Source organism: Hyla sarda, chromosome 2 (assembly GCF_029499605.1).
Source record: "Hyla sarda isolate aHylSar1 chromosome 2, aHylSar1.hap1, whole genome shotgun sequence".
In the NCBI taxonomy this organism is placed as follows: domain Eukaryota; kingdom Metazoa; phylum Chordata; class Amphibia; order Anura; family Hylidae; genus Hyla; species Hyla sarda.
Window position 1 is genome coordinate 120,594,486 of NC_079190.1, and position 22,974 is coordinate 120,617,459.

The 22,974-nt window shown below is 42.7% G+C and overlaps 2 protein-coding genes across 5 annotated transcripts in view; one reads left to right on the forward strand and one right to left on the reverse strand.

Moving 5' to 3' along the window:
• The window catches only part of GPALPP1 (GPALPP motifs containing 1), a 33,484-nt gene extending 18,970 nt beyond the window's left edge, over positions 1-14,514 (reverse strand). For both annotated transcript variants that reach the window (XR_008888487.1, XM_056555424.1), the window contains exons 1-4: positions 14,285-14,514; positions 5,298-5,415; positions 3,814-3,912; positions 2,460-2,556 (exon numbers count right to left, since the gene is read on the reverse strand). Coding sequence is in view for 1 of the 2 variants with exons in the window: in XM_056555424.1 (XP_056411399.1) it covers positions 2,460-2,556; positions 3,814-3,912; positions 5,298-5,415; positions 14,285-14,360 (390 nt within the window). In the remaining variant the exon portion in view is untranslated. The remainder of the gene's footprint in view (positions 1-2,459; positions 2,557-3,813; positions 3,913-5,297; positions 5,416-14,284) is intronic.
• Positions 14,515-14,657: 143 nt separating this feature from the next.
• The window catches only part of NUFIP1 (nuclear FMR1 interacting protein 1), a 33,355-nt gene continuing 25,038 nt past the window's right edge, over positions 14,658-22,974 (forward strand). Inside the window, exons 1-3 of one of the 3 annotated variants that reach the window (XM_056555419.1) lie at positions 14,658-15,015; positions 17,118-17,191; positions 18,308-18,412. In XM_056555419.1, the coding sequence (XP_056411394.1) occupies positions 14,802-15,015; positions 17,118-17,191; positions 18,308-18,412 (393 nt within the window). In that variant the 5' untranslated portion in view covers positions 14,658-14,801. Of the gene's footprint in view, positions 15,016-17,117; positions 17,192-17,620; positions 17,788-18,307; positions 18,413-22,974 lie in introns of those variants that run through there. The other 2 variants (XM_056555420.1, XM_056555421.1) reach the window with 2 other exon arrangements.

The following is a 22,974-nucleotide window of genomic DNA, read 5'->3' on the forward strand; positions in this document are numbered from 1 at the left end:
GGTTGGGGGAGGTGTTGGAACGAACCACATTAGTGATGGGTAAGCGGACTGCCTTGTTTGGTGCCAGATATGTATGAGAATAGGTTGAATACAGTACAGGGATTTGGGTCTCTATAGTAGTGATTTATTATTCCCCTCCCAGCATATGTTATTATATGTAAAAATAGCAACCATATAGTATACTTACCCTGTGGTATTATGATTTAATGTGATAACAGGAGAACATAGAGTGGTTCAGTGACTGACATCCCTCTCCCTTCATGCCCTTTAAGTATTGGACTGTTGTACTGTAAGACATAATCCTGTGTATTATGTATAATGGTAATCATGTTTTATGGAAATATAAATAAAGCTATTGATTTTATTGGCAAAGCAGTGGTAAAGCGCTATCTTTTTCTCTTTGGCAAAACTATATATTAATCTACTTTCTTCCTTCTGCTCTATAACAATATTTCAGAGTGGGCTGCATTATCAATGTGTTAAGTTCCCTTTAAATGTATTGCCATTTAGTTTTGGATCAGGAACATTGTCGGTTCCCAGATCCCTCTTGCCTTTTAAACGAACAGATGGGAAGTGATGCAGAACAGTGCTCTAAGATCCATTGACAGGTCAATTAACATTTCTCTCTCTATTTGCACTGAAAATTAAAAAGGGAAAAAAAGACAAATGCAGGTTTTTCCAATATAAAAAATTAAGATCTTAAGTCTATAAAACATAAATTAAATAATGCAACACTAACATAGCGTCAAGCGAAGCACATGTGGGTGTCGGTATGGTCTTGTCTGCTTGGTACATGCTGCACTTTTAGCTTTTCTCGTTTCATTTGTTTTCCTATGTTACTGTGCGTAGGATTTATTCTGTGTATTCCTATTTGCCGTTGTTTTTATTTACTCACTTGGAGGATTGTCTCCAATGCTTCTAATTAAGAGCTGTGTGTATAATTAGCATTATTTTGCACTATGACTAGTATATACACCTGATCTTTGGGTGTGTCGTTATTATATTATATATCTCTCTCTATATATTTTTTAACAACATAGCTGTCTATAATTTTATGTAGGGCTGGACGGTATACCGGTTCATACCGAATACCAACATTTTTGTGCTGCACGATATGAATTTTAACCCATACCTCAATACCGGTTTGGCCCCTCCCCCTCGGGAATGAATGAATCAGCCCAGCGCTGCGCTGTCCCCACATCGGGAACTAATCCTATGTGACCTGCGAGCTCTGTTTTGCCCCCCAATTAATTATTAGCCCAGCGCTGTCCCCATCGGGGTAAATTCTCACATGTCACCCGCATGCGCTGCCCTCCTTGTCCCGTTTGTTGTGGCCACCGGCGCTGACACTCTATACCAGTGGTCTCCAACCTGCGGACCTCCATATGTTGCAAAACTACAACTCCCAGCATGCTGGGACAGCCAACGGCTGTCCGGGCATGCTGGGAGTTTTAGTTTTGCAATATCTGTAGGTCCGCAGGTTGGAGACCATTGCTCAATACTGTGCGCTATCCTTATGCCCGGGCTGCAAAAAGTAAACAAAATAAAACTTTAACTCACCTCCCGTTGGTCCGGTACTGGCCTCACTTGTTTCCTGGGGACGGGAACATCGAAGAGCAGTCAGCTTATCACCGGCCGCAGCGATGTTCCGCCTCGGCCGGTGATAGGCTGAGCGCACTGTCATGTAAGAAGCCGGCTTCTTACATGACAGTGGGTTCGGCCTATCACCGGCCGAGGCGGAACATCGCTGCGGCCGGTGATAGGCTGACAGCTCTCCGACGTTCCAGTCCCCAGCGTAAGGCCGACGTAGGTGCGTTAAAGTTTATTTTGTTTACCTTTTGCAGCCCGGGCATAGGGATACCACACAGTATAGAGTGTCAGCACTGGCGGCCACAACAACCAGAACGAGGAGGGAAGCGCTTGCGGGTGATATGTGAGTATTTACCCCGATGGGGATGTGGGCTGATAATTAATATTGGGGGCTAGGAAATACCGTTATATACCGTGGAACCGCCAAAAGTTTAAAAAATACCGTGATACACACATTTGGTCATACCGCCCAGCCCTTATTTTATGCCATATACTTTTTGTACAGTCTGTGTTTAAAGACAACATGTCGAAAGTTTTTCTAAGGACAGCCACTCCTCAGACCCATAATAAAATGTAGGCTTTCTAAGTGTTAAACAGCCACTGAAGGTGTACGTGTAAATTATCCGCTTAGTTAAATTACTTGAAAATAGACACCCATCACATGCACATTTCAATTCTTACAGCAATGAGAATATTTTTTGCCAAAATTGTGGTTCTAGTAACATTTACAGGGAAGGTGTGCCAAAATTTTTTATTTTTTAATAAAAGCAATGCGATTAATGTAAAAATAAAACTTTGATATCCATTACTGCATTTCAGCCAGGACACGACAGTAAAGCTATATGTAACATGTCAGTGCAGCCAATTACCTTGTACTTATCTGGAGATCCCCTTTCGTCAGATCCATCCTCACTATCTGAACTCTGCCTTTTAAAGCCAGGTGGCAAGGCTGGACCTATAACTGGCCTTTAAAAAAAAAAAAAAAAAAAAATGAAACATCTCTGTTTATAACAAAAAGAACACTGGAAAATATAATTTACTCAAATAAAAAATATTTCATAGTGCATAATGTTTTCAAAGGAGTGATATTAACCCATTAAGAACAATTTCAATTTTATTTTATTTTTGTTTTGTTCTCCTCGCTTTCTAAGAGTCATAACTTTTTTTTTTTTTGTATTGAACGGGTGACTTGCCAAGTGGTAGCTGTAATGGCAAAGGTCACTGACACCCGCTGTCCCTTACACCCTGCTGTTTGTCTTTTTGGACATAAACCTCCTAATATGCATTATGCAGAGTACAGGTTGACACTGCATCTAAATGGAGCTCCCTCTAACTCTACATACCTACTGTTACTTCTGGAGTCAACGCCATCCTAATATCTGAAAAACTGAATGTTTTATAGAGTTATTTAACAAAGTGTATATATGTTAATCAAGATAAACAAGCCATGGGGTTGTTCCGCTCGCCTCATTATCAATATTCACATGTCACAATATTCCTATTCTGAACGCTGGGACCCCCCCCCCCCCCTGCGATCTCCTGTTTGGTCCCCCGGTTCTCTAGCACAGGAGCGCATCATGACCCCAGCCCGAAGCGCAAGTCGCAACGCCCCCTCCATATTGGAGGGCTGTTCGGCAATTTTTGGCTCTCCTATAGAGATTTATGGAAAGGGCAGAGCGACCTCGATCCTTCGTATAGGGGATAAGTTTTTGTTTGTGATACTTATCCTTTAATTTATATACAGTTTGTTGAACAACTTCACAACGGCTGCACAGATTTGGCGGAGTTATAAATTATTTGAAAGAGGGTCACCCCACTATAAGCCTGTATATTCAGCTTAGTGTCAGTTCTCACTGCATGGTGACTGTTTCAGTATTAAGAAAGATAATAGAAACTGAAACAGAAGTCCTGGAAATATATTATTTACATAAAAAAGGCTGTTTATAAAGCCAACACATATTTAGACTGCCGAAAATAAGTTTCCACCATTTTTAGATGGCTTAGTTTTATGGTGCAATTACTTATTTTTTTGGTGAAATGAAACCACATTCATACTCACTTCAAGGCAACTTAGGCTACTTTATTGAACATGTTTCTGAATTGTGGTGTAATTCCTGTAAACCAGTTTTAATTACACAAAATAATCCAGATTTTTAGATTTTTGGTGCAGTCAATTATGATTATGGTTAACGTGGCAAAAAAATTAAATAACAGAGGGCATACCTTTCAGGTGAATCTGATGGTTTTTTAAAGCCTGGTGGAAGGGCGGGTCCAAAAAATTCGTCATCATCATCATCATCACCTGGTAGATTATCTATTTTTCTGCAAATATAAGATTCAGTCTCAATCAATTAAAAATAATAATTTTATTAATTTTTTTTAACCTTACAGAGATTAATATACATGAGAAACCTTCCCTCACCACCTCCTGACCAAAAAAATAAAATAAAAAATAAAAAACACTGGAATCCAATTGGCTGCTATCACTTTCTTAAAACAGTACTTTTAGATTATGTGTGCAACAGAAGCAAGTGCTAGTAATCAAGTCACATCTTTATTAAAAAGCATAAATATTTATACTAAGTTTTAAAAGTTTATTCTCTTTGTGTGGAAAGGATTTCATTTTACTGTTGCGGTGCTTTTCCTGCTGGCAGTGGATTATAGAAGCCTGTACAGTGATCCCACAACTTAGGATGGCCTCAACATACAATGGTCTTTTCTGGACCATTGTAACTTGAAACCAGACTCAACATACAATGCTATGGAATCTGCGAAACGTGTCAATGGCTGGAAGAACCGACCAATCAGAATGGATATTTCACTGGTAAAACCCCTGTAGTCCTAAAGTGCATGCACTGACTGGTGTCTGGTAGCGCCCCCCTACAGTACAGGGAGGTATTACATGTTCCGTACTCTTTACCTGTGCCAGGGTTAGCTGCTCCTTTGGGCATCAGGTGAGGGCGGCTCTTTTTTTTTTTTTTTTAAAAGGACATTGCGTGTTCTGTACAGGACCCTGAAGAAGCTTCTGTCCTCTACATAGACCAGCGTTTCCCAAAGAGGGTGCCTCCAGCTGTTGCAAAACTACAACTCCCAGCATGCCCGGACAGCCCAAGGCTGTCCGGGCATGCTGGGAGTTGTACTTTTGCAACAGCTGGAGGCACCCTCTTTGGGAAATACTGACATAGACAGTGATTTACAGCTCCCAGCAGATCTTTCTTACTTTTATATGTAAGGATTTGCTTTATCTCTATTAGTTATCTACTTATTTTTTGTTTAATTCTCACTTTTTCCTATTTTTGGATGACATTTTGGTGGCTTCAGAACCAATTACCAGGTTTCCATAGAGTTATGGTATCAACATACAATGGTTTCAACATACAATGGTTGTCCTGGAACCAAATTAATATTGTAACTTGAGGGACCACTGTAGTCTATCAGAACTATGATGACTGAATGCTGTAAGCTCAACATTGTGTTATTCTATAAGTCACATGGTATAAAAGTTTTTTTTTTTTTTTTTTTTAAGTATTACTCGATGCCATCTCAAAGACAGAGATATGCCATTCGAGGCTGTTATCACTAATCAGCCTAGGATATGCAATGTTTCTTATACAGTTTTGCAAAAAAAAAAAAAAAGAAGAATGAATAAAAACACCCAAAAAATGGCTTTTCTATAAACCTCTAGACAAATCTATAGCTAAACGCACCTTTGTGATTCGTTTTTTCTCTCCTTATGGTGCCGGTGGCTGTGTGATGTCTCCTGATCACTGTCCTCAGATGAATCTGAACTCCTCTTGTATCCAGGAGGCAACGCTGGGCCTGCAACTATGCAGAACAGTCCAAGTCAATAGAAACAAAAAGCAGTAGGATCATTCATCCTTACAGACAAGGATCTCCTTTGATGTCCATATTGTGTTGAAATACCTAAAACCCCTCCTACTAAAATATAATTTCAGGGTTACACTAGGTTCACTCTGTTTGTGCCCAGACCCATTTTGTGCCGAATGGATCATGAACGGGTTGGAGCGCAACCGACACTGCCGGGTCCCGATGGATCTCATTGACTTGAATGCTGTCTGTTATTTTACTGTTATTGACTCGGCGCTCAATCCATCTCATTGTAGGAGACTGGCTAGATAGACATAATAGGGACTCTGTCTTCTGCAATCATCTGAATTTAGAAGGAGTAAAATGCACTAGAAGACATAAATTTATTTAAATGACAGCAATACTTTAGTTCAGAAATAAACAGGAGATCTCGGTATTGTAGCCACGCAAGGATGGGTTCAAATACTTTTTGTGTTTTAAAGGGTACCTCTCATCAAAAAAACTTTTGATATATTATAGATTAATGTATGCAGAATAACTTTACAATTGCATGTTATAAAAAAATATGCTTCTTTCTATTTAATTTTCCACTTTGAAGAAATGACCACTAGGGGTCTCCCTACCAGTCCTGGCAGCAAGCATTTCAGACTCATACTGGAGTCCTAAACACTACGAGCTGCCAGTCTGCTTTGTTCATAAAGGAGAACACTCAGAGCTGCCAGCCTGCTTTGTTCACAGCCTGTTTGGCTGTGAACAAAGCAGGCTGGCAGCTCTGAGTGTTTAGGACTCCAGCATGAGTCAGAAATGCTTGCTGACAGGACTGATCGGGAAAAATACAATAGAAAGAAGCATATTTTTCATTAACATGCTATTGGAAAGTTATTCAACATTCATTAATCTAAAATATATCAAAAGTTTATTTGATGAGAGGTGCCCTTTAACTGTTTTTCTCATAGTGCAGGTGGCGCGGATTACAAGGACCTTTACTGTTTGTAATCCCCTGGGAGAGCTTTGTTGGGAGCAAAGACATCTTACATGCTGTCTGTCACAGTAACCCACAGCACTGCTTCACAGCCAGCACATGCTGATAAAGATTCCCTTTAAAAGGGGTACTCCACTGACTCCGCGTTCAGAACATTTTGTTACGTATGCTGGGTGCAGGCTGAGGGGGTTGTGATGTCACGGCCACGCCCCTCGGGAAGTCACGCCCCCCCCTCAATGCAAGTCTATGGGAGGGGGCGTGGCGGATGCCATGCCCCCTTCCATTGACTTACATTGAAGGGGCGTGGCGTGACATCACGACCCCCGCACCCAGAGTTTGGAACAAAATGTTCCGAATGCTGGGGCAGTGGAGTACCCCCTTTAAGGGTGGGGACACAAACAGGAGCTAGCCCAATCCCTGCTGCTTCTAAGGTGGCCATGTACACAGAGACTGTACTCTAGGCCTCTGTTTACAAGGAAATCTCTGCTGAGCCAATATCTAGCTGCGGTGGATCATCTCTGTGGCCGGTGATTGAATGAGCAGAGATGTCCTTGTAGGGAGAGAAGGACTAGCATAGAGACCGGTGGGGATTAAGGCATTGTAGGCATTCGCACTGCAAAATGTCCAGGGACATTTCTGGCAAACAATCTGTGCACCGATTCAACCGGCCCTAGAATTGCTCGGACATACGCGTCACCGCTCATTTCCAAGCAAAATTGCAATGTGGAATTCTGCTCGGAAATTCTGTAGTGTGAACCTGGCCTAAGAGTGGCAGTGAATTGGACAAGCGAGTAACTTTTTGTGAAAGCCTGGCCCCTTTAAAAAGTATTTGCATTATTGAAGATTTATTTAAGACTGCCAGAAACAATCCTGAATATTTTTTATTTGGCTTTCTTATAGCTGAGAAATAATTATATGTAACCAAAAAGAAAAAAAACACAGGGCACAAAATAAATGTACACTCCAGGTTTTTTTTTTATTTATACAGGTAACTAGGGGTGTGAATTGGAAAGAATCTGGCGATACGATACGTATCAAGATACATGTAGGACAATACAATATATCCCGATTCTTTCTCAAAGACGATATATTGCGATTTTTTCGCATGAGGCTGTATGAGGGCTAATTTTTTTTAGCCACAATCTGTGTTTTGTATCGGTACCATTTTGGTTATGATCTGACTTTTTAATCTCTTAACTTTTTTCTGGGGGTGTGGCACCCTCTTTAGCCGTGCACCCCACCCCTCTCAGACTGGAGGTGGTTTAGTCAATGGCTGATCCAACATGTCACAATGTCACACAGTCAGAGGCTATATGCACAGCAGAGGTGAGTTATGTTAGGGTCCCATCCGATATGAGACCACCTCCGCGTGGTGGATGGGGGGGGGGGACACATTTTGATCAAAAAGTGGGCCAAGAGCCTCCATTTTTTGACCAAGAGTGCTGTTACAACTTTCTTTTTTGTACATTTTGTATTTGCCACCGCAGCGGGCACCTGTGTATTAGGTTGTTGTGCTGGCTATTTTTCCTTTTGTTTTTACTTTATAAAAATTGTTTTTTATTTTACATTTACGTAATTTACCATATGGGATACATAATGTTATATTTTAATAGGTTGTACAATTACGCACGCAGTGATACCAAATATATTTTTATTATGTTTACATGTTTTCATATAGGAAAAGGGGGGTGATTTGAACTTTTTATATGGAAGGGGTTAATGTGTGTCTTTTAAACTTTTTTTTCACTATATTATATTATTATTATTACTACACTTTATTAGTCCCTTAGGGGACTTTTAGGAGGAGTCATTAGATTCCTCATACAGATCAATAGAGTTCTGCTCTTGAGCTTTTTTTAAGCACAAATAAAACATAGAAAACTAAAAAAATTTTTAACAAAGTACTGCATATTAGAAAGTGCAATAGCAAAAATTAGTTTTTATGAGAGTGCCCACTTAAAGTAAAATGTCAGACACAAGGTGGAACCCAACTAACCCTAAAGACAATGGGGTGTGCTGAGCTGGACTGTACCAAGTGTTGAAGTGTGTGGTATCCCAGAGCAAAACACCCATGTCTACCTGCTCTATCAGGTGGATGTTATGCTATGAGGCCCACTTCCACCACCTAAATTTGCGTATTAATGTGTTTAGTGATAAAAATGCTTTAAATGTGCTATCTAACCTTGTTGTGCTAGTGTGCCTTTAATTATATGCGTTAACTGTATTTCTCTGTCAAGGAAGAGTGAGGAAGCCACAGCAGCAGTTGAGCCAATCAGGGCCCTCCAGCCATGCCTCCACCCTAGTCTGGTAAGACAGGGTAGATCCCTCAGTGTGGTAGTCTGGACTTGGTTAGCAGTGAGGAAGGGTGTCCTATCACCCTGCTCTGTTAAATCATGGGACTAGGCCTTCAGTTTTCCTTGTAGTCTTTTTTTTTTTTTTGAATGGCTGTTCATCCTCACACGGATCCCACCACCCAGGTTTCAAGTCTCAGGATGAAGGTGTGATGATCCTCTGCCCACATATATCTGCTCTATTACCCCTGGCAGTAAGCACTAAATAGGAACACTGTTGTGAAGGACTTCACTGGTGGCAGCCCTCTCTAATTCTCTTCTACTAAATAGTCAGTGTTCATACCTCCTGTGACATTCCATCTCAGGGATTAGCTCTCGGATCGTCCTGGTCACTTGCCACGGGACCCGTTCCTCACAATAACACAGCAGACCACAGTTCCGCATACAAGTCTGGCTCCTTGCCAGCTTTATTTCCACAGGTTGCAGGTAAAACAAAACATACCTCTGGAACAAAAAGTCCTAGACCGTCTGGTCACTGACTATACATGTAAGCATGCCCTCACTACTAACTGGTGAGCTACCCTCAGCCAGCATAAAACATGTGACTCCTGCAACCTGCTACTCACAGTTCACACCACTTTTTGGACCACTCACAGCTTCAGCTGTGTGCTTGCTCAACAGGGTCCGTGTGTCTCCCCCTTCAGCGACATGCCGTTTCCCAGGAAGAGCCAAGATAAGACTGAGTCTCCATTTATATACACACCTCCCTTCCCTGCTGCCTCATTAATTAAGCAGCAGGTGAGAGATTCTCCAGGGTGAGCCAAGGAAATACACCCTTTCCTTGTCACCTTATCACACTCCCAACCATCCCCGATCCGGATTGGGGTGATGTCCCACGTCCCAGAACGGCCCCCACATGTAACATGTTCAACTGTATGTACCTAATGAGTCACATACAGTTAAATGCAGAACTCAGTGGGAAGTTTGTCAGGGTGAAGAGCCATTGGCTCCTCAAAATGTCAATCACTCGTGCCTGTGGCTTCATTTAGCCAGCAGACGCAAGAGGCTGGACCCATCCTCTGTGCTTCAGCGCATGAGTGACATCATCAGATGCCAGAGCACACAGGAAGAGGAAAGACCAGAAGAAGAGGCCGCGCTGAGCTGCAGCAGCCGACAGATGTTATCTGGGGGATTTACCTACCGAGACAACTCTCCCTGAAGGGACCTGTCTAATTACTGGAGCGACCTAACTATGCAATGGGAGGGACTTTCTAACTACTAAGGGGGCATTATAGTTCTTGAAAAAGTTCCCGCCATGTTCGCCAGAGATGAGTCGTTGCCGAAAGGAATCATTGGGGCGGTCTGAAACGGAGAAGAAAAAAGGAAGTGAAGAAAGCCGATGAGAGAAGACGTCACCTGATATAACTATGTAATCGCTTATATGGTCTGTAGTGGTATTGATGGTTGTTGTCAGTCTCTCAGTATAAAGTCCTCCTAAACTTAGGTCACAGACTGACATTATTGCTGTTAAAAACATATTCCCATTCTGCAGCTGCATGCGTGCTTAGGGAGTGACTAAGAGCATGGTTAGCGCGTGACTGAAGGTTTGGTTAGGGGTGTGACAATGGGTGAGGTTAGGGGAGTGGCTTGTCCCTCTATGCTCTCAGCGAAAGTTGGGAAGTACCAGTGTAAGTCATCACTCCTAAAGTCAAGTCAGAGTCAAGTCATAGTCTACTTTTACTATAAAGTCTCAGCAAGCCCATAACATTGGCTGTGGTTTTCTAACTTATCCATTGCTGTTATTGTTAAAGCGTTACTGTCATTAGTAAGAATTTTTTTTTAATGCTTAAATCAGTGTAGCAATGTGCCCTAAGACCTGTATGCATAATATGCATATGTTAATATGTAAAATACCTTTTGATCTATGGATATCTGATCAGTCTTCTGAATTCCTCTCAAAGGCTAGGAGCGTTTCCCCTGGAGCATGATGAGGTCCTCTCCTCCCCCCTCCCCTGTCATTAGATCTGCACAAACATTTTTACTTTTGCAAAGCATATTGGCTGAATGCATGCTCTATATTACTAATGCAGCCATGTGAAACTATATGGTGCAAGGACAGAAGAAAAACCTGCCAAAGAATAAAGATGTTCTATAATACGAAAGTAGCCATGTGGAACCTATATGCTGCACATACACAAATCATAAGTTCATAAAATTACTGAGAAGAGAAACCATTTTGCATTTAAATAATAGTTTAGCACCTTGTATTGCTTTTAACTGTGCATGTGAATGCTTCTCCTGAAGAGGCTGCAAGCTGTCTGCATCTTATCTGTGCTCTGAGGAACAGCATCGAGAACCCCCCCCCCACCTCCCCTCAGAGATGGGGGACCAAAAAGGACCAAAAAGGCTGAATTTTTTGGGTTCGTTTGCAGAAAAGACCCCCTAGTGGCCATTTTTTTTTAACTTGTTTTTCGCAACTTTAGCAATCAAATTTTTTTAATGAGGTATATTAGGAAAATGCTTAGTTTTTAAGGAAGTAAGTATTAAATGGCACTTATTGCACCTCGATGGAGAAGCCAAGGTGCATTGTTTGTTTTAAAAAGTGAATGTGCAAATTCTGCCTCATAAAAGTCCTAGATCAAAAATCCTGATCATGCATTATGCCCCATCCTTTGGATAATGGATAAGTGTCTGACCACGGGGAGTTCTGTCTGCTGTGACCCCTCGCAATCTTCTAAACAGAACCTCGACACTACCCAGAAGTGGAGCGTGTCGACCCCTGCACAAAGCACTGGCCATCACGCCCCCTCTATGTATCTCTACAGGAAAGCCGGAGATAAATCGTTCGGGTATATCATGCTCTCCCATAGAGATTGATGAAGGGGGCGTGTCGACCTTTGCTTCGTGTGGGGGTCAACATGCTCTGTTCCTGTGGAAAGCCAGTGTGCCGTGCAGGAGGTATTTTTCCGCATATGGGGATGTATGAGGGCTCTTTTTTTTGCGCCGTGATCTGAAGTTTTTAGCGGTACCATTTTTGTATTGATTGGACTTTTTGATCACTTTCTATTAATTTTTTTCATGATATAAATATCTATTTTGGACTTTGAAATTTTTTTGCACGTACGCCATTGACCGTGCAGATTAATGATATACTTTTATAATTCAGACATTTTGGCACGCGGTGATACCACATATTTATTTTTATTTACACTTTTTTTTTTGACGAGTCAAACTTTTATTAGGGAAGGGGTTAAATGATCTTTATTCACTTACACCCCCCCCCCCACTTTTCTTTTGCAATGTTATAGCCCCCATAGGATAACATTGATCAATGATTCTGCCGCTTGACTGCTCATGCCTGGATCTCAGGCACTGAGCAGTCATTCGGCGATCGGACACACAAGAGGAAGGTAGGGACCCTCATGTCCTGCAGCTGTTAGGGACACCGAGATTTCGCAGCGGCGGTCCCAAGCAGCCCACTGAGCTAGTCGGGGGTAGTTTACTTTCACTTTAGATGCAGCAATCAACTGTGAATGCTGCATCTAAAGGGTCCCGCCCGTTGTTAGAGACCAGGCCCGACCCGCTATGATGCGGGGCCCGCGTTATAGAAAGGGAGCGGACTCAGGGCGTTCTGGTACGCCCTTGGTCCTTAACAACCACGGACGTAAATGTACGCCCTGGTTTGGCGGTACTTCGCGCACCAAGACGTACATTTACGTCCTATGTATGACCGTGAGCATCGGAGCGGTGCTCGCGTCATACACGGCAGGTTCCGGCTGCTATCAGTACAGATCATCTGTAATGGAGGACGGAGGTCCCCTCACCTGCCTCCGTCCATCTCCCGGCATCTCCTGCTCTGGTCTAAGATCGAGCAGACCAGAGCAGAAGATGACCGATAATACTGATCAGTGCCATGTCCTATGCCTAGCACTGAACAGTATTAGCAATCAAAGGCTGTCCGGACATGCTGGAAGTTGTAATTTTGCAACACCTGGAGGCACACTGGTTGGGAAACACTGCTCTGGGGAATCAACGTGCACAGAAGTCAGGGAAACCTGGGATTATTTTAAGAAAGCTACATTATAAAACTGGATAATTTTAGGGAACCTATTAGTTTAAAGCAAATCTGTCACCAGCGTCACCTGCACTATCCTGCTGATTCCAGCGCTAGTTACCTTTTTTTACAAATATGAAAATGAAGTGCTTTGGTGCACTGGAGGCGTTCCTAGTCCATTGGTGTGCTCTTCTGCCCACCCAACTTAGCCCTGTGCACCGCCCCTTCATAAATATTCATGGCCCTGAGCTTTATTCTATACAAGGAACAAAAATCTGTAGATCTGCCTACTCCCGTCACATGATCATCAGAACATGTCCTTTTTTTAGCCACATTCTCTTCTATCTTCCACTGCTGACCCCCGCCCCACATGTACTGGTCATATGACTGTGACAACATCACAAGTCCTACACCTTTAGCATGTAGCAGATACAGAGAAGGTCCTGGCTGCACACTCACTGGAGACCTCTGCTTCTCTGTATGGGTGTGTTCACACAGTACGTTTGTAGTGTACGGTTGCTGGATCGGGTTGGGAGGGGCGAAAACCAGTCCCTCCCGTATACCAGCTGGATCCGGCCCAAACCCCATTCATTTCAATGAGCCGACCGGAGTCAAACACTGACTCCGGTTGTCTCATTTTTGCCCCGTATATGGTTTTCTGACCGGACCTAAAACCGTGGCATACCATGAGGGCAAAAATGAGATCACTGGAGTCAAGTGTTTGACTCCGGTCGGCTCATTGAAATGAATGGAATTCGGGCCGGATCCAGCTGGTATACGGGAGCGGCTGGTTTTCGCACCTCCCAACCCGATCCAGCAACCGTACACTACAAAATTTGTGTGAACACACCCTATCTGCTACATGCTAAAAGGTGTAGGACCTGTGATGATGTCATGTGATGTGTGTGTGTGGGGGGGCCATGTATAGATAAAAGGTAAACAGAGTTGGAGTCAGTGTCACCTGCACTATTAGCCTTTACCAGCAGGTTAGTGTGGCTGACGCTTGTGACAAATTCCCTCTAAACACAATGGGGGAGATTTAGCAAACCTTGCGCAGAGGTGGAGCAGGTGACCACAGCAACCAGAGGCCAGCTTTTTTTTCTTCATATATACTGGTTTTTTTTTTAATACCTCTACAGCATTGATCCCAAACGTGTTTTCCAGCATGCTGGGAGTTGTAGTTTTGCAGTAGCTGGAGTGCCCCAGGTTGGAGAAAATAGCTTTAGAGCAGTGTTTCCCAACCTGGGTGCCTCCAGCTGTTGCAAAACTACAACACCCAGTATGTCGGGCAGCTTTTGGCTGTCCGGGCACGTTGAGGGTTGTAGTTTTGCAGGAGCTGGACGTGCCCTGGTTGGGAAATACTGGTATACTTTACTTCTATGCAACACTTTCAACAGGTACATTGCTTAGCACAGTGCTCTCCTGTTGCCGAACTACAACTCCCATGATGCCCGAAGGCTGTGATAGCATCATGGGCGTTGCAGTTATGTCACACCTTGGTAAACACTGGCTCGGTAGTAAAATACAGTCTTTTAATACCTTCTCCCTCATCGTCGTGATCGTTACCGCCGCAGAATCCTGGAGGCAGCGCTGGACCGATCAAATCCCGGGACATCTTGAACAGAGCAGTAAATGACTGACGTCACTACAAGGCGCCGATACTTCCGCTCTCATCTATGTCGCCATGTATGATACCGGAGAGCGTATGTTCCTCCCCAGAACTGACCGAGCTCACCACCTTATTCGATAAACACCACGCCGTGTCACCGCCGTATATGACACGTGAACGCAAACAAGCTCCACAGCCACACAAGCTGTCGCTCCTGAAATGACGTGTGCGTTCCATAGACGACCACGTGACACACGCAAAGCCGAATGCCACCATCTTTGATTCTGGCACACCGCTTGTTCTCACTACACATGCAGTGTATGATATATAACAAGTATTGATAGTTGTATGCCCATATTATGTGACTAAGCGGGGGTCATGAACTGGACCATCCAATCCTGATCCCGCTGACCTGTAGGAGAATCCTTTCCCGTGTCATGACGCTATATGTCCCCCGGAAGTGAGCGCCATATGCACGCTGTTATCATGGAGCAGCATGCAGCTTACCCTCCTCCTGTCCTGCGGCCTCCGGTGTTCTCCGCTCCCCCGGATCCTGGACAAACCGGACCCCCAGCGCTCTGGGCATCAGCAGCACCCCCTGCACCTTGGTATGGAGGGTGGAATCAGTGGGGATCACAGCAGGGATACCAGCAGCGAAACGGTGGGTGACCAGTGCAGCAGGACGCATTGCACCCAGTGGGCTAGAGGCACATGTAGGGTTGGCACCTTTCTTGCAAAAATAAAATACCGGCCATGCTAATTTGCATAATTATTTATACCTAACATCACAGGATAACCATGCGGGGAAAATGTCCTATTCTGACTGCTTTAACTTATTTATTTTTCTCCCTACATGGGCCTGTCTGACGGCTCATTTTTTTGTGCCCCAATCTGTAGTTTTTCACAGTACCCTTTTTGTTTCTGTGACTTTTTGATCGCTTTATTTTATTTCTTTTTGTTACTAACAACTCCCAGCATGCCCTGACATTCTGTGATTGCAGCTGGCCAAAATGGAAAGTACAACTCCCAGTATGTGGGACTATATAGTAGTGCTGGGCGGTTTACCAGTTCATACTGAAATTATTTTCCTGCATGACATGAATTTTTTCCCATACCGCAGTCCCGATTGGGCCCCTTCACCCCCCCCCCCCTGATGACTTTTCCTGCATAAATTAGTTCAGCTTTCCGGTGGGCTGGAAAAGGTGGATACAGTCCTAGGAGACTCTTTCCTAGGAATGTATCCACCTTTTCCAGCCCACCGGAGCACCTGAAAGCTGATCTAATTTACGCAGGATAAGTCATCAACTGCCGAGCCGAGAAGTTCGTGACAAATCGAATTTACTGTAAGTTTGCTTATCTCTACTAATCATATGTGACCTGCAGGCACTGTTCTACTTCTCTTCTGAATTATCAGCCCGGCGCTGCGCTGTCCGCCACATTGGGGAACTAATCATGTCACCCGCGAGTGCTCATGGTCCCTCCGATGCGGTTCTGGGGAAGGGAATGTCAGTCGTCAGCCTATCACCGGCTGCAGTGATGTCCTGCCTCGGCCGGTGATAGGCTGAGCCCACTGTCATGTAAGAAGCCAGCCGACTCCTCACATGACAATGTGCTCAGCCTATCACCGGCCGAGGCGGGAAATCGCTGCAGCCGGTGATAGGCCGACGGTTCTGTGACGTTCCAATCCCCAGAACCGCATCGGAGGGACAGTGAGGTCGGTAACGGGGAACGTCGGAAGGTGAGTTAGTTTATTTTGTTTGTATTTGCAGCCTGGGCGCAGGATAGTACAGTACAGAACAGCGGCTAATAATTATTTGGGAGAAAAGCAGCGCTCTCGGGTGACCGCCAGCAGGTATCGAGGACATTTGCACGAGTAGAAGTACTCCTGCAAATGTCCAGTATCTGTACCGATACCAGTATCAGTATTGGGATGAGAGATGAGTGAAGTTAAAGTAATTTGATTCATCACGAACTTCTCGGCTCGGCAGTTGCTGACTTTAGCCTGCATAAATTAGTTCAGCTTTCAGGTGCTCCGGTGGGCTGGAGACTCTCTCCTAGGACTGTATCCATCTTTTCCAGCCCACCGGAGCACCTGAAAGCTGAACTAATTTATGCAGGCTAAAGTCAGCAACTTCCGAGCCGAGAAATTTGGGACGAATCAAATCACTGTAACTTCACTCATCTTTAATTGGGACATCCCTATGAAGCAGCATAAAATCTGGTTCAGCTTCAAATCCTGCATATCAAATATGTTCAGGATACTGTATGTGTGAATAGACCCTAAATCTTCTGTATTCCCTAACACAGTGGGGGAATTTATTATGGCTAAACTGACACTATTGATAAATTCCCCCTGTGTTACGGTTGGGGAATCCTTCTCTGGACTGATACAGTGCCGGATCCTTTTTGGTGTACCTGCTTTCAGATACGCTGGTATTAGTACAGTACAGGGATCTATTTGAGATTGCTATTGCTTGTCAAATTCTGTAAATCTTTTTCTTCTATTGGCAGATCCGTTTTATGTTATGTCAACACTTACTGCTCTAATGACACAAATGTAGTATCTAAGGCGTTAATGGATCAAACCACCATTCATGTTACTCGAAGTAATGAGAAATGTCTCCTTGCTTGTTTTGTTACTTTGAAAACCAGGGACTGGGCATGTGGAGCCTATAAAGAATGTATTGTTACCATTAGACAGCTAATATAAATGTAACACTATTTATTTTTTTCATTCTAATTTACTTTCTTGTGCTATTTCAGTGGGGCCTAGGCATTATGGCCACAGTCGACATGTACAGGAAGGAAATGGTTGGCATGGTAACAATGACCATAAGGTATAGTGTATGATGTAGTCCCATATTAACATATGTATATTTGTATTTTAATATAATTGTCTGGACACAGCAGGATTACTCTGGATTCCGAACTGAAAAAACTGAAGCTCTAATCACTGGGGGAGATTTATCAAAACCTGTGCAGAGGAAGAGTGGTGCAGTTGCCCATAGCAACCAATCAGATTGCTTCTTTCATTTTCCACAGGCCTCTTTAGAGGCCTGTGGAAAATGAAAGAAGCAATCTGGTTGCTATGGGTAACTGCACCACTCTTCCTCTGCACAGGCTTTGATAAATCTCCCCCACTGTGTGTACTGTCATGGTGGGGCGGGGTCTGACTGTACTCATCAGTGCTATGCCAATGCAAACCCCACTAACCTGAAAATACAGGTGGTTAGTATGTGTGATCATGAGTAAAATGATGTATTTCTTACCCCAGCCTGTTCAGCCATTCACAAGATATAGAACGATCTTGCAATATGCAAACTAACTCTTAACTTCACTGTGGGTAATAATGAGCCCTCATACAGCCCTGCTTCCTCCTCTGTCCAGAAATAAAAAAGCACAAACGGATGCGCTCCGTAGTGTAACACCAAAGGTGAGTTGGTAACGCTAAGTGTGAATTGCGCTTACCACATGAAGTTGTACTCCAACCAAGTACAACAATGAAACAGGGCATATCATCAAAGGGTCTCTGCAGCTTCGTCCCGCTGAAATAAAATCACGATAAAAACAAGCAATCTCCAGGAAGCAGAGTGGGATCAATGGAAGCGCTTAGACCAGATAAGAAGTTAAAAGGATTTATTTCCCTTAATGCAACGCGTTTCACGTCACCCGCTTCCTCAGGAATCCTTTTAACTTCTTATCTGGTCTCAGCGCTTCCATTGATCCCGCTCTGCTACCTGGAGATTGCTTGTTTTTATCCTCCTCTGTCCAGACCACCTATGAATATCCATTATCGTTAAGGCTCTTTGAATGAAAAAGCTCAAAAATGTGAATTTGCGGTGTACTCAAGGCAAAAATGGGCTGTGTCCTTAAGGAGTTAAATGATTTCTCTTTAAAAATACAATGCTTAAGTTTACCTGTTAATATTTCATGCATATTTTCTCTGGTTTTAGAAAAAGAAGAGAAAAGAACCTGTTTATTCATATTTCTGTGACCCCTGTGATCGAGGCTTTAAGAACCAGGAAAAATATGAGGAACACGTTTCACAACATGTCAAGGTACAATCATACTACTCGTGTGTGAATTCAACATTACAGGATAGAATCCTTTCTTGGCATAAGCTGCTGTTCAGTTGAGTATCTGCAGAGGGAAGTCTGTGTGAGCATAAAGATAACTATTTCTTGGCCACAGGTTGAAACGTATACATTTTCCTGCATATAGTTATGATTTTTTCCAGAAGTACAACAAAATCAAACCTACCGTATTTTTCGCCGTATAAGACGCACTTTTTCTTCCCCAAAAGTTGGTGCGTCTTATACTGAGAATACACGCCTATCACAGCGGTCCCTGCGGCCATCAACGGCCTGGGACCCGCGGCTAATACAGGACATCACCGATCGCGGTGATGCCCTGTATTAACCCTTCCGACACGGCGATCAAAGCTGACCGCTGCGTCTGAAGGGAAAGTGACACTAACCCGGCTGCTCAGTCGGGCTGTTCGGGACCGCTGTGGTGAAATCGCGGTGGTCCCGAACAGCTTACAGGACCTTACCTGCCTCCTCAGTGTCTGCTCTGTGCCGGGATCCCCTGCTTGACCGGCGCTCTCCTTTGACGTCATCACGTCGTCTCGCACGCCGTCTTGTCATCCAATAGGAGTGGCGTGCGTAGAGACGTGATGACGGCGAAGGAGAGTGTGGAAGAAGACGTCCCGAGAGTCGGGGACACCACGGGGAGGCGGCGACAGAGATGGAGCGACATCCAGGGCAGCGGTGACGGGTCTGGAGCGGCGGGGACACGTGAGTATTACCTCCTATACCAGTGGTCTTTAACGTGCGGACCTCCAGATGTTGCAAAACTACAACTCCCAGCATGCCCGGACAGCCAACGGCTGTCCGGACATGCTGGGAGTTGTAGTTTTGCAACATCTGGAGGTCCGCAGGTTGAAGACCACTGTTGGGTTCAGAATCTTTATTTTTTTTTTTTAGATTTTGCACCTATAAATTGGGTGCGTCTTATACGCCGGTGCGTCCTATAGGGCGAAAATACGGTATATAAGTAGTGTATCATTTTAATCATATGGCCCTACGGAATAAAGAGAAGTGTATACAGAGAAATTGGAGTTGTAACACCACCTTAAGTATAAACATATAAATCTTTATTGAGATGTTTTACATAAAAAAACATATAAATTCAAAAAAATGAAGTATTGCAATAGAAATCCAACACAAAAATAACTGGCGCAGAGTAAGAAAAAATACATGCAAATGAGCAAATAAAAATGTCCGCACACTATATATAGCAATATATGGAATAAATAATTTGGCAACTGTGGGCTATCCATACAAGTGCTGCATAATGAAACATAGAAATTTACATCTAATATAACCTAGGGCTGATATATAGCCAGGTCTAGGAATGCATAGTGAAATACAATGATTAGAGATGAGCGAACTTACAGTAAATTCAATTCGTCACGAACTTCTCTGCTCGGCAGTTGCTGACTTTTCCTGCATAAATTAGTTCAGCTTTCAGGTGCTCCCGTGGGCTGGAAAAGATGGATACAGTTCTAGGAGACTTTCCTAGGACTGTATCCACCTTTTCCAGCCCACCGGTGCACCGGAAAGCTGAACTAATTTATGCAGGAAAAGTCATCAACTGCCGAGCTGAGAAGTTCGTGACGAATCGAATTTACTGTAAGTTCGCTCATCTCTAACAATGATAGTGGGGACAACATGTCCAAATACTCAATGACAATCAACGTGTAACCTTACCCATGTGGGATAACAAACTCTGCGACCGACCCCTACGATCGTTTCGGTTTCCCTTTTTCAAGAGGTTTGGAATAAAGAGAAGGTGTAATTTTTAGCGAAAAATGTACTGCTTAGAAACAGAAGCCCCCAAAAAATACAAAATGGTGTTTTTTCTTCAATTTTGTCGCACAATGATTATTATATATTTTTTTCAGTTCTGTCGTAGATTTTGGGGAAAATTAGAGTACAAAAAAACAGAAAAACCCCAGGTCCTTAAGGGGTTCAATTTCTTTTAGTGCGGCCAATATATTGTTTTTGGCAGGGACGTGTTATTACATAAATAACTGAAGTACTGTCACAGGTCAGTAGTTCATCAATTTTGTGTTGGTGAGAATTAGTCGTTGAGGATACAATTTGTCTTTTTTTGAAATTTTGTTTGCTTACAGCTGTTACAACTTTTGCACCTGAAGAAAAAAATCTTTCAAGGATAGCCAAGTTTGTTGCGGGTTGATGTTTGAATTTTGGCTAGGTTGCTTTTCCTAGGTTTGGTGCTTTGGTGTATGTCATTTTTGCTTTGTCAATAACAGTGCTAGGGTTTTGTCTTGTTTTAGTAGGGGCCAGTGTTTATTTATAATCCACTTTCTTGTACTGTTGTTATATGGTAAAATTATCTTCATTGTTTGTTCGTTTTCATCTTCCATTTCTCGTTCTTAAAAATATGATTTTCTATCTTGTCTTATTTTCTCAAGTGCTCTGGATAATTTTTTGTATAAAGTCTTTGGTTAATTCTTTTGCTTCTTCTTCAAATCTCTCTTTGTTTGTGCAGTTTATTTTTAATCTCTTAAATTGTCCCTGAGGGACACTTAGAAGCTATCTGGGCAGATGACAACTTTCAAATAAAATGTGTGAATTTTTTGATATTGGTTTTTTGAAAGTCTGCTTTTCCAATTTCTCACCTTCTACTGTTATTTTTAGATGTAAAAATTCCACATAGGAAACACTAGTCGGAGGGGTAAATTTCAGGTTTAAAATCGTTAATATTAAGGGGGTATTCCAGGATTTGTTTTTGACTATGCTACAGGGGCTGTAGTTAGTGTAGTTCATAATAGTGTCTGTACCTGTGTGTGACGGTTTTCTCACAATTCTTCTGTGATTTCCACCCCAATATTAATTTTTAACAGCGTACAAAAGGACTGTTGTCTCAGATTTTTCCCAGCTTGCAATATGGCCGAGACCTGACTCACTAGTCAGCTGATGACAGGGAGCCTGTCTGCTTCAATGGGTGGAGGGATCGCTTGGTGGGAGAGCGATCAATCTGCAACAGCTGTAGGCACCCTAATTGAAAACCACACTGATTTGAATGGATGCAGCTCATTTGTTTCAATGGGTGGGGTGGCTGATGTGTGGGAGGGAGGAAGATGGATTTTTTTGTAGGAAAAAAAAAAGTCAAACAGGAAATACCAGTTCACAAAAAGCTAGCCACAGTATTATGGTAATCTCACGATATAGCTATTTATCCCCAAGACAAGCGCAGATCATTCCTAAGCATGTCCATTACTGTCTGCCAGGTACGTACTAAAATCACCATATGGTGGATAACCCCTTTAATAAAAGACAAAAACCCATGTAAATTTTCATTCGTCCCTCGCCATACCAGTAAAATGTCATTGATATATCTCCGCCATAGGACCAGATCTGTGCCTAAGTAAGTGGGTCACAAAAATATTTTCCCAATACCCCATAAAAAGATTTGCGTAGCTCGGCGCAGATCTGGCCCCCATGGCGGTACCGACTTTCAGGTAAAAAAAAATTGTTAGTCAAAGCAAAAATAGTTGTGGGTTAAAATTAATTTAATACTCTGTTAAAAAAGAAAGAAAAAAAACAATCTGAGCTGGTGGGAGGTCTCTTACTTCAGATAAAAAAAAAAAAAAAAAAAAACGCTTGTATCCCCTGTTCGTGGTTGGTGCATGTATAAAGACAACTGATATCTAAGGTTCCCTGTATCCAGCCCTCTTGCCATTGTAAGTTCTCTGCGATGGTAATTGTGTCCATTGTATCTTTCAAATAGGATGGTATTCTCTTCACATATGGTTGCAGGTATTTTTCTACGTACTGCAACAAATTTAAAGTGAGGGATTGAATCCCTGAGACTATAGGTCTGCCAGTCGGTTCTGTCGAGTGCTTGTGTACTTTTAGTAGACAATAAAATAGTGTTTTTTAGTGCTTTAATAGAAAGTCAAATTCAGTCTTGGATAAAAAAAAATTCTTTAAGTGCTTTCGTACATAGATCCTCCAATTGTTTTGTATACTACAGTGTCGGGTCTTTTGTTAAATGTTTGTATGTCTCCTGATCTTATAATTGTCTATAACATTCTTTTATATAGTTGGTTGTATTCCATACCACAATAGCTCCCCCTTTGTCTGCCAGACGGTTAGTAATCTAGTTGTTTTTCTTGAAGTTGCTTAATTGCTGAGATTTCTTTTCATGTTAGATTACTTTTCGGCTTGCTTATGGAGGTTTTTAGATTTCTGATTTAATTTGTTACGGCAAATCTAAAAGCATTCATTTCTCCACTCGCTTCCTGGGTAGGATAGAACGTTGATTTTTTTATTTTTTTTATTTGAAATCTGAGTGTATGTAGTGGCTTTCCATTGTTTTTGTTTCAATCAGATTCTTCAATTAAATATTTCTTCAGGCTCAGGTTCCATATAAACTTTTCTATACCCATGTAGATGTCGAATTTTAGCTCCACATGTGGGGCAAATTTTAATCCTTTAATAATTTTTGTTGGTCCTCTGTTAGTGCCGTCCAACTCTAATTATTGCTGTGTCCTGTATTCGTTGTTCTTCTCCATTCTTTTATTTTCTTC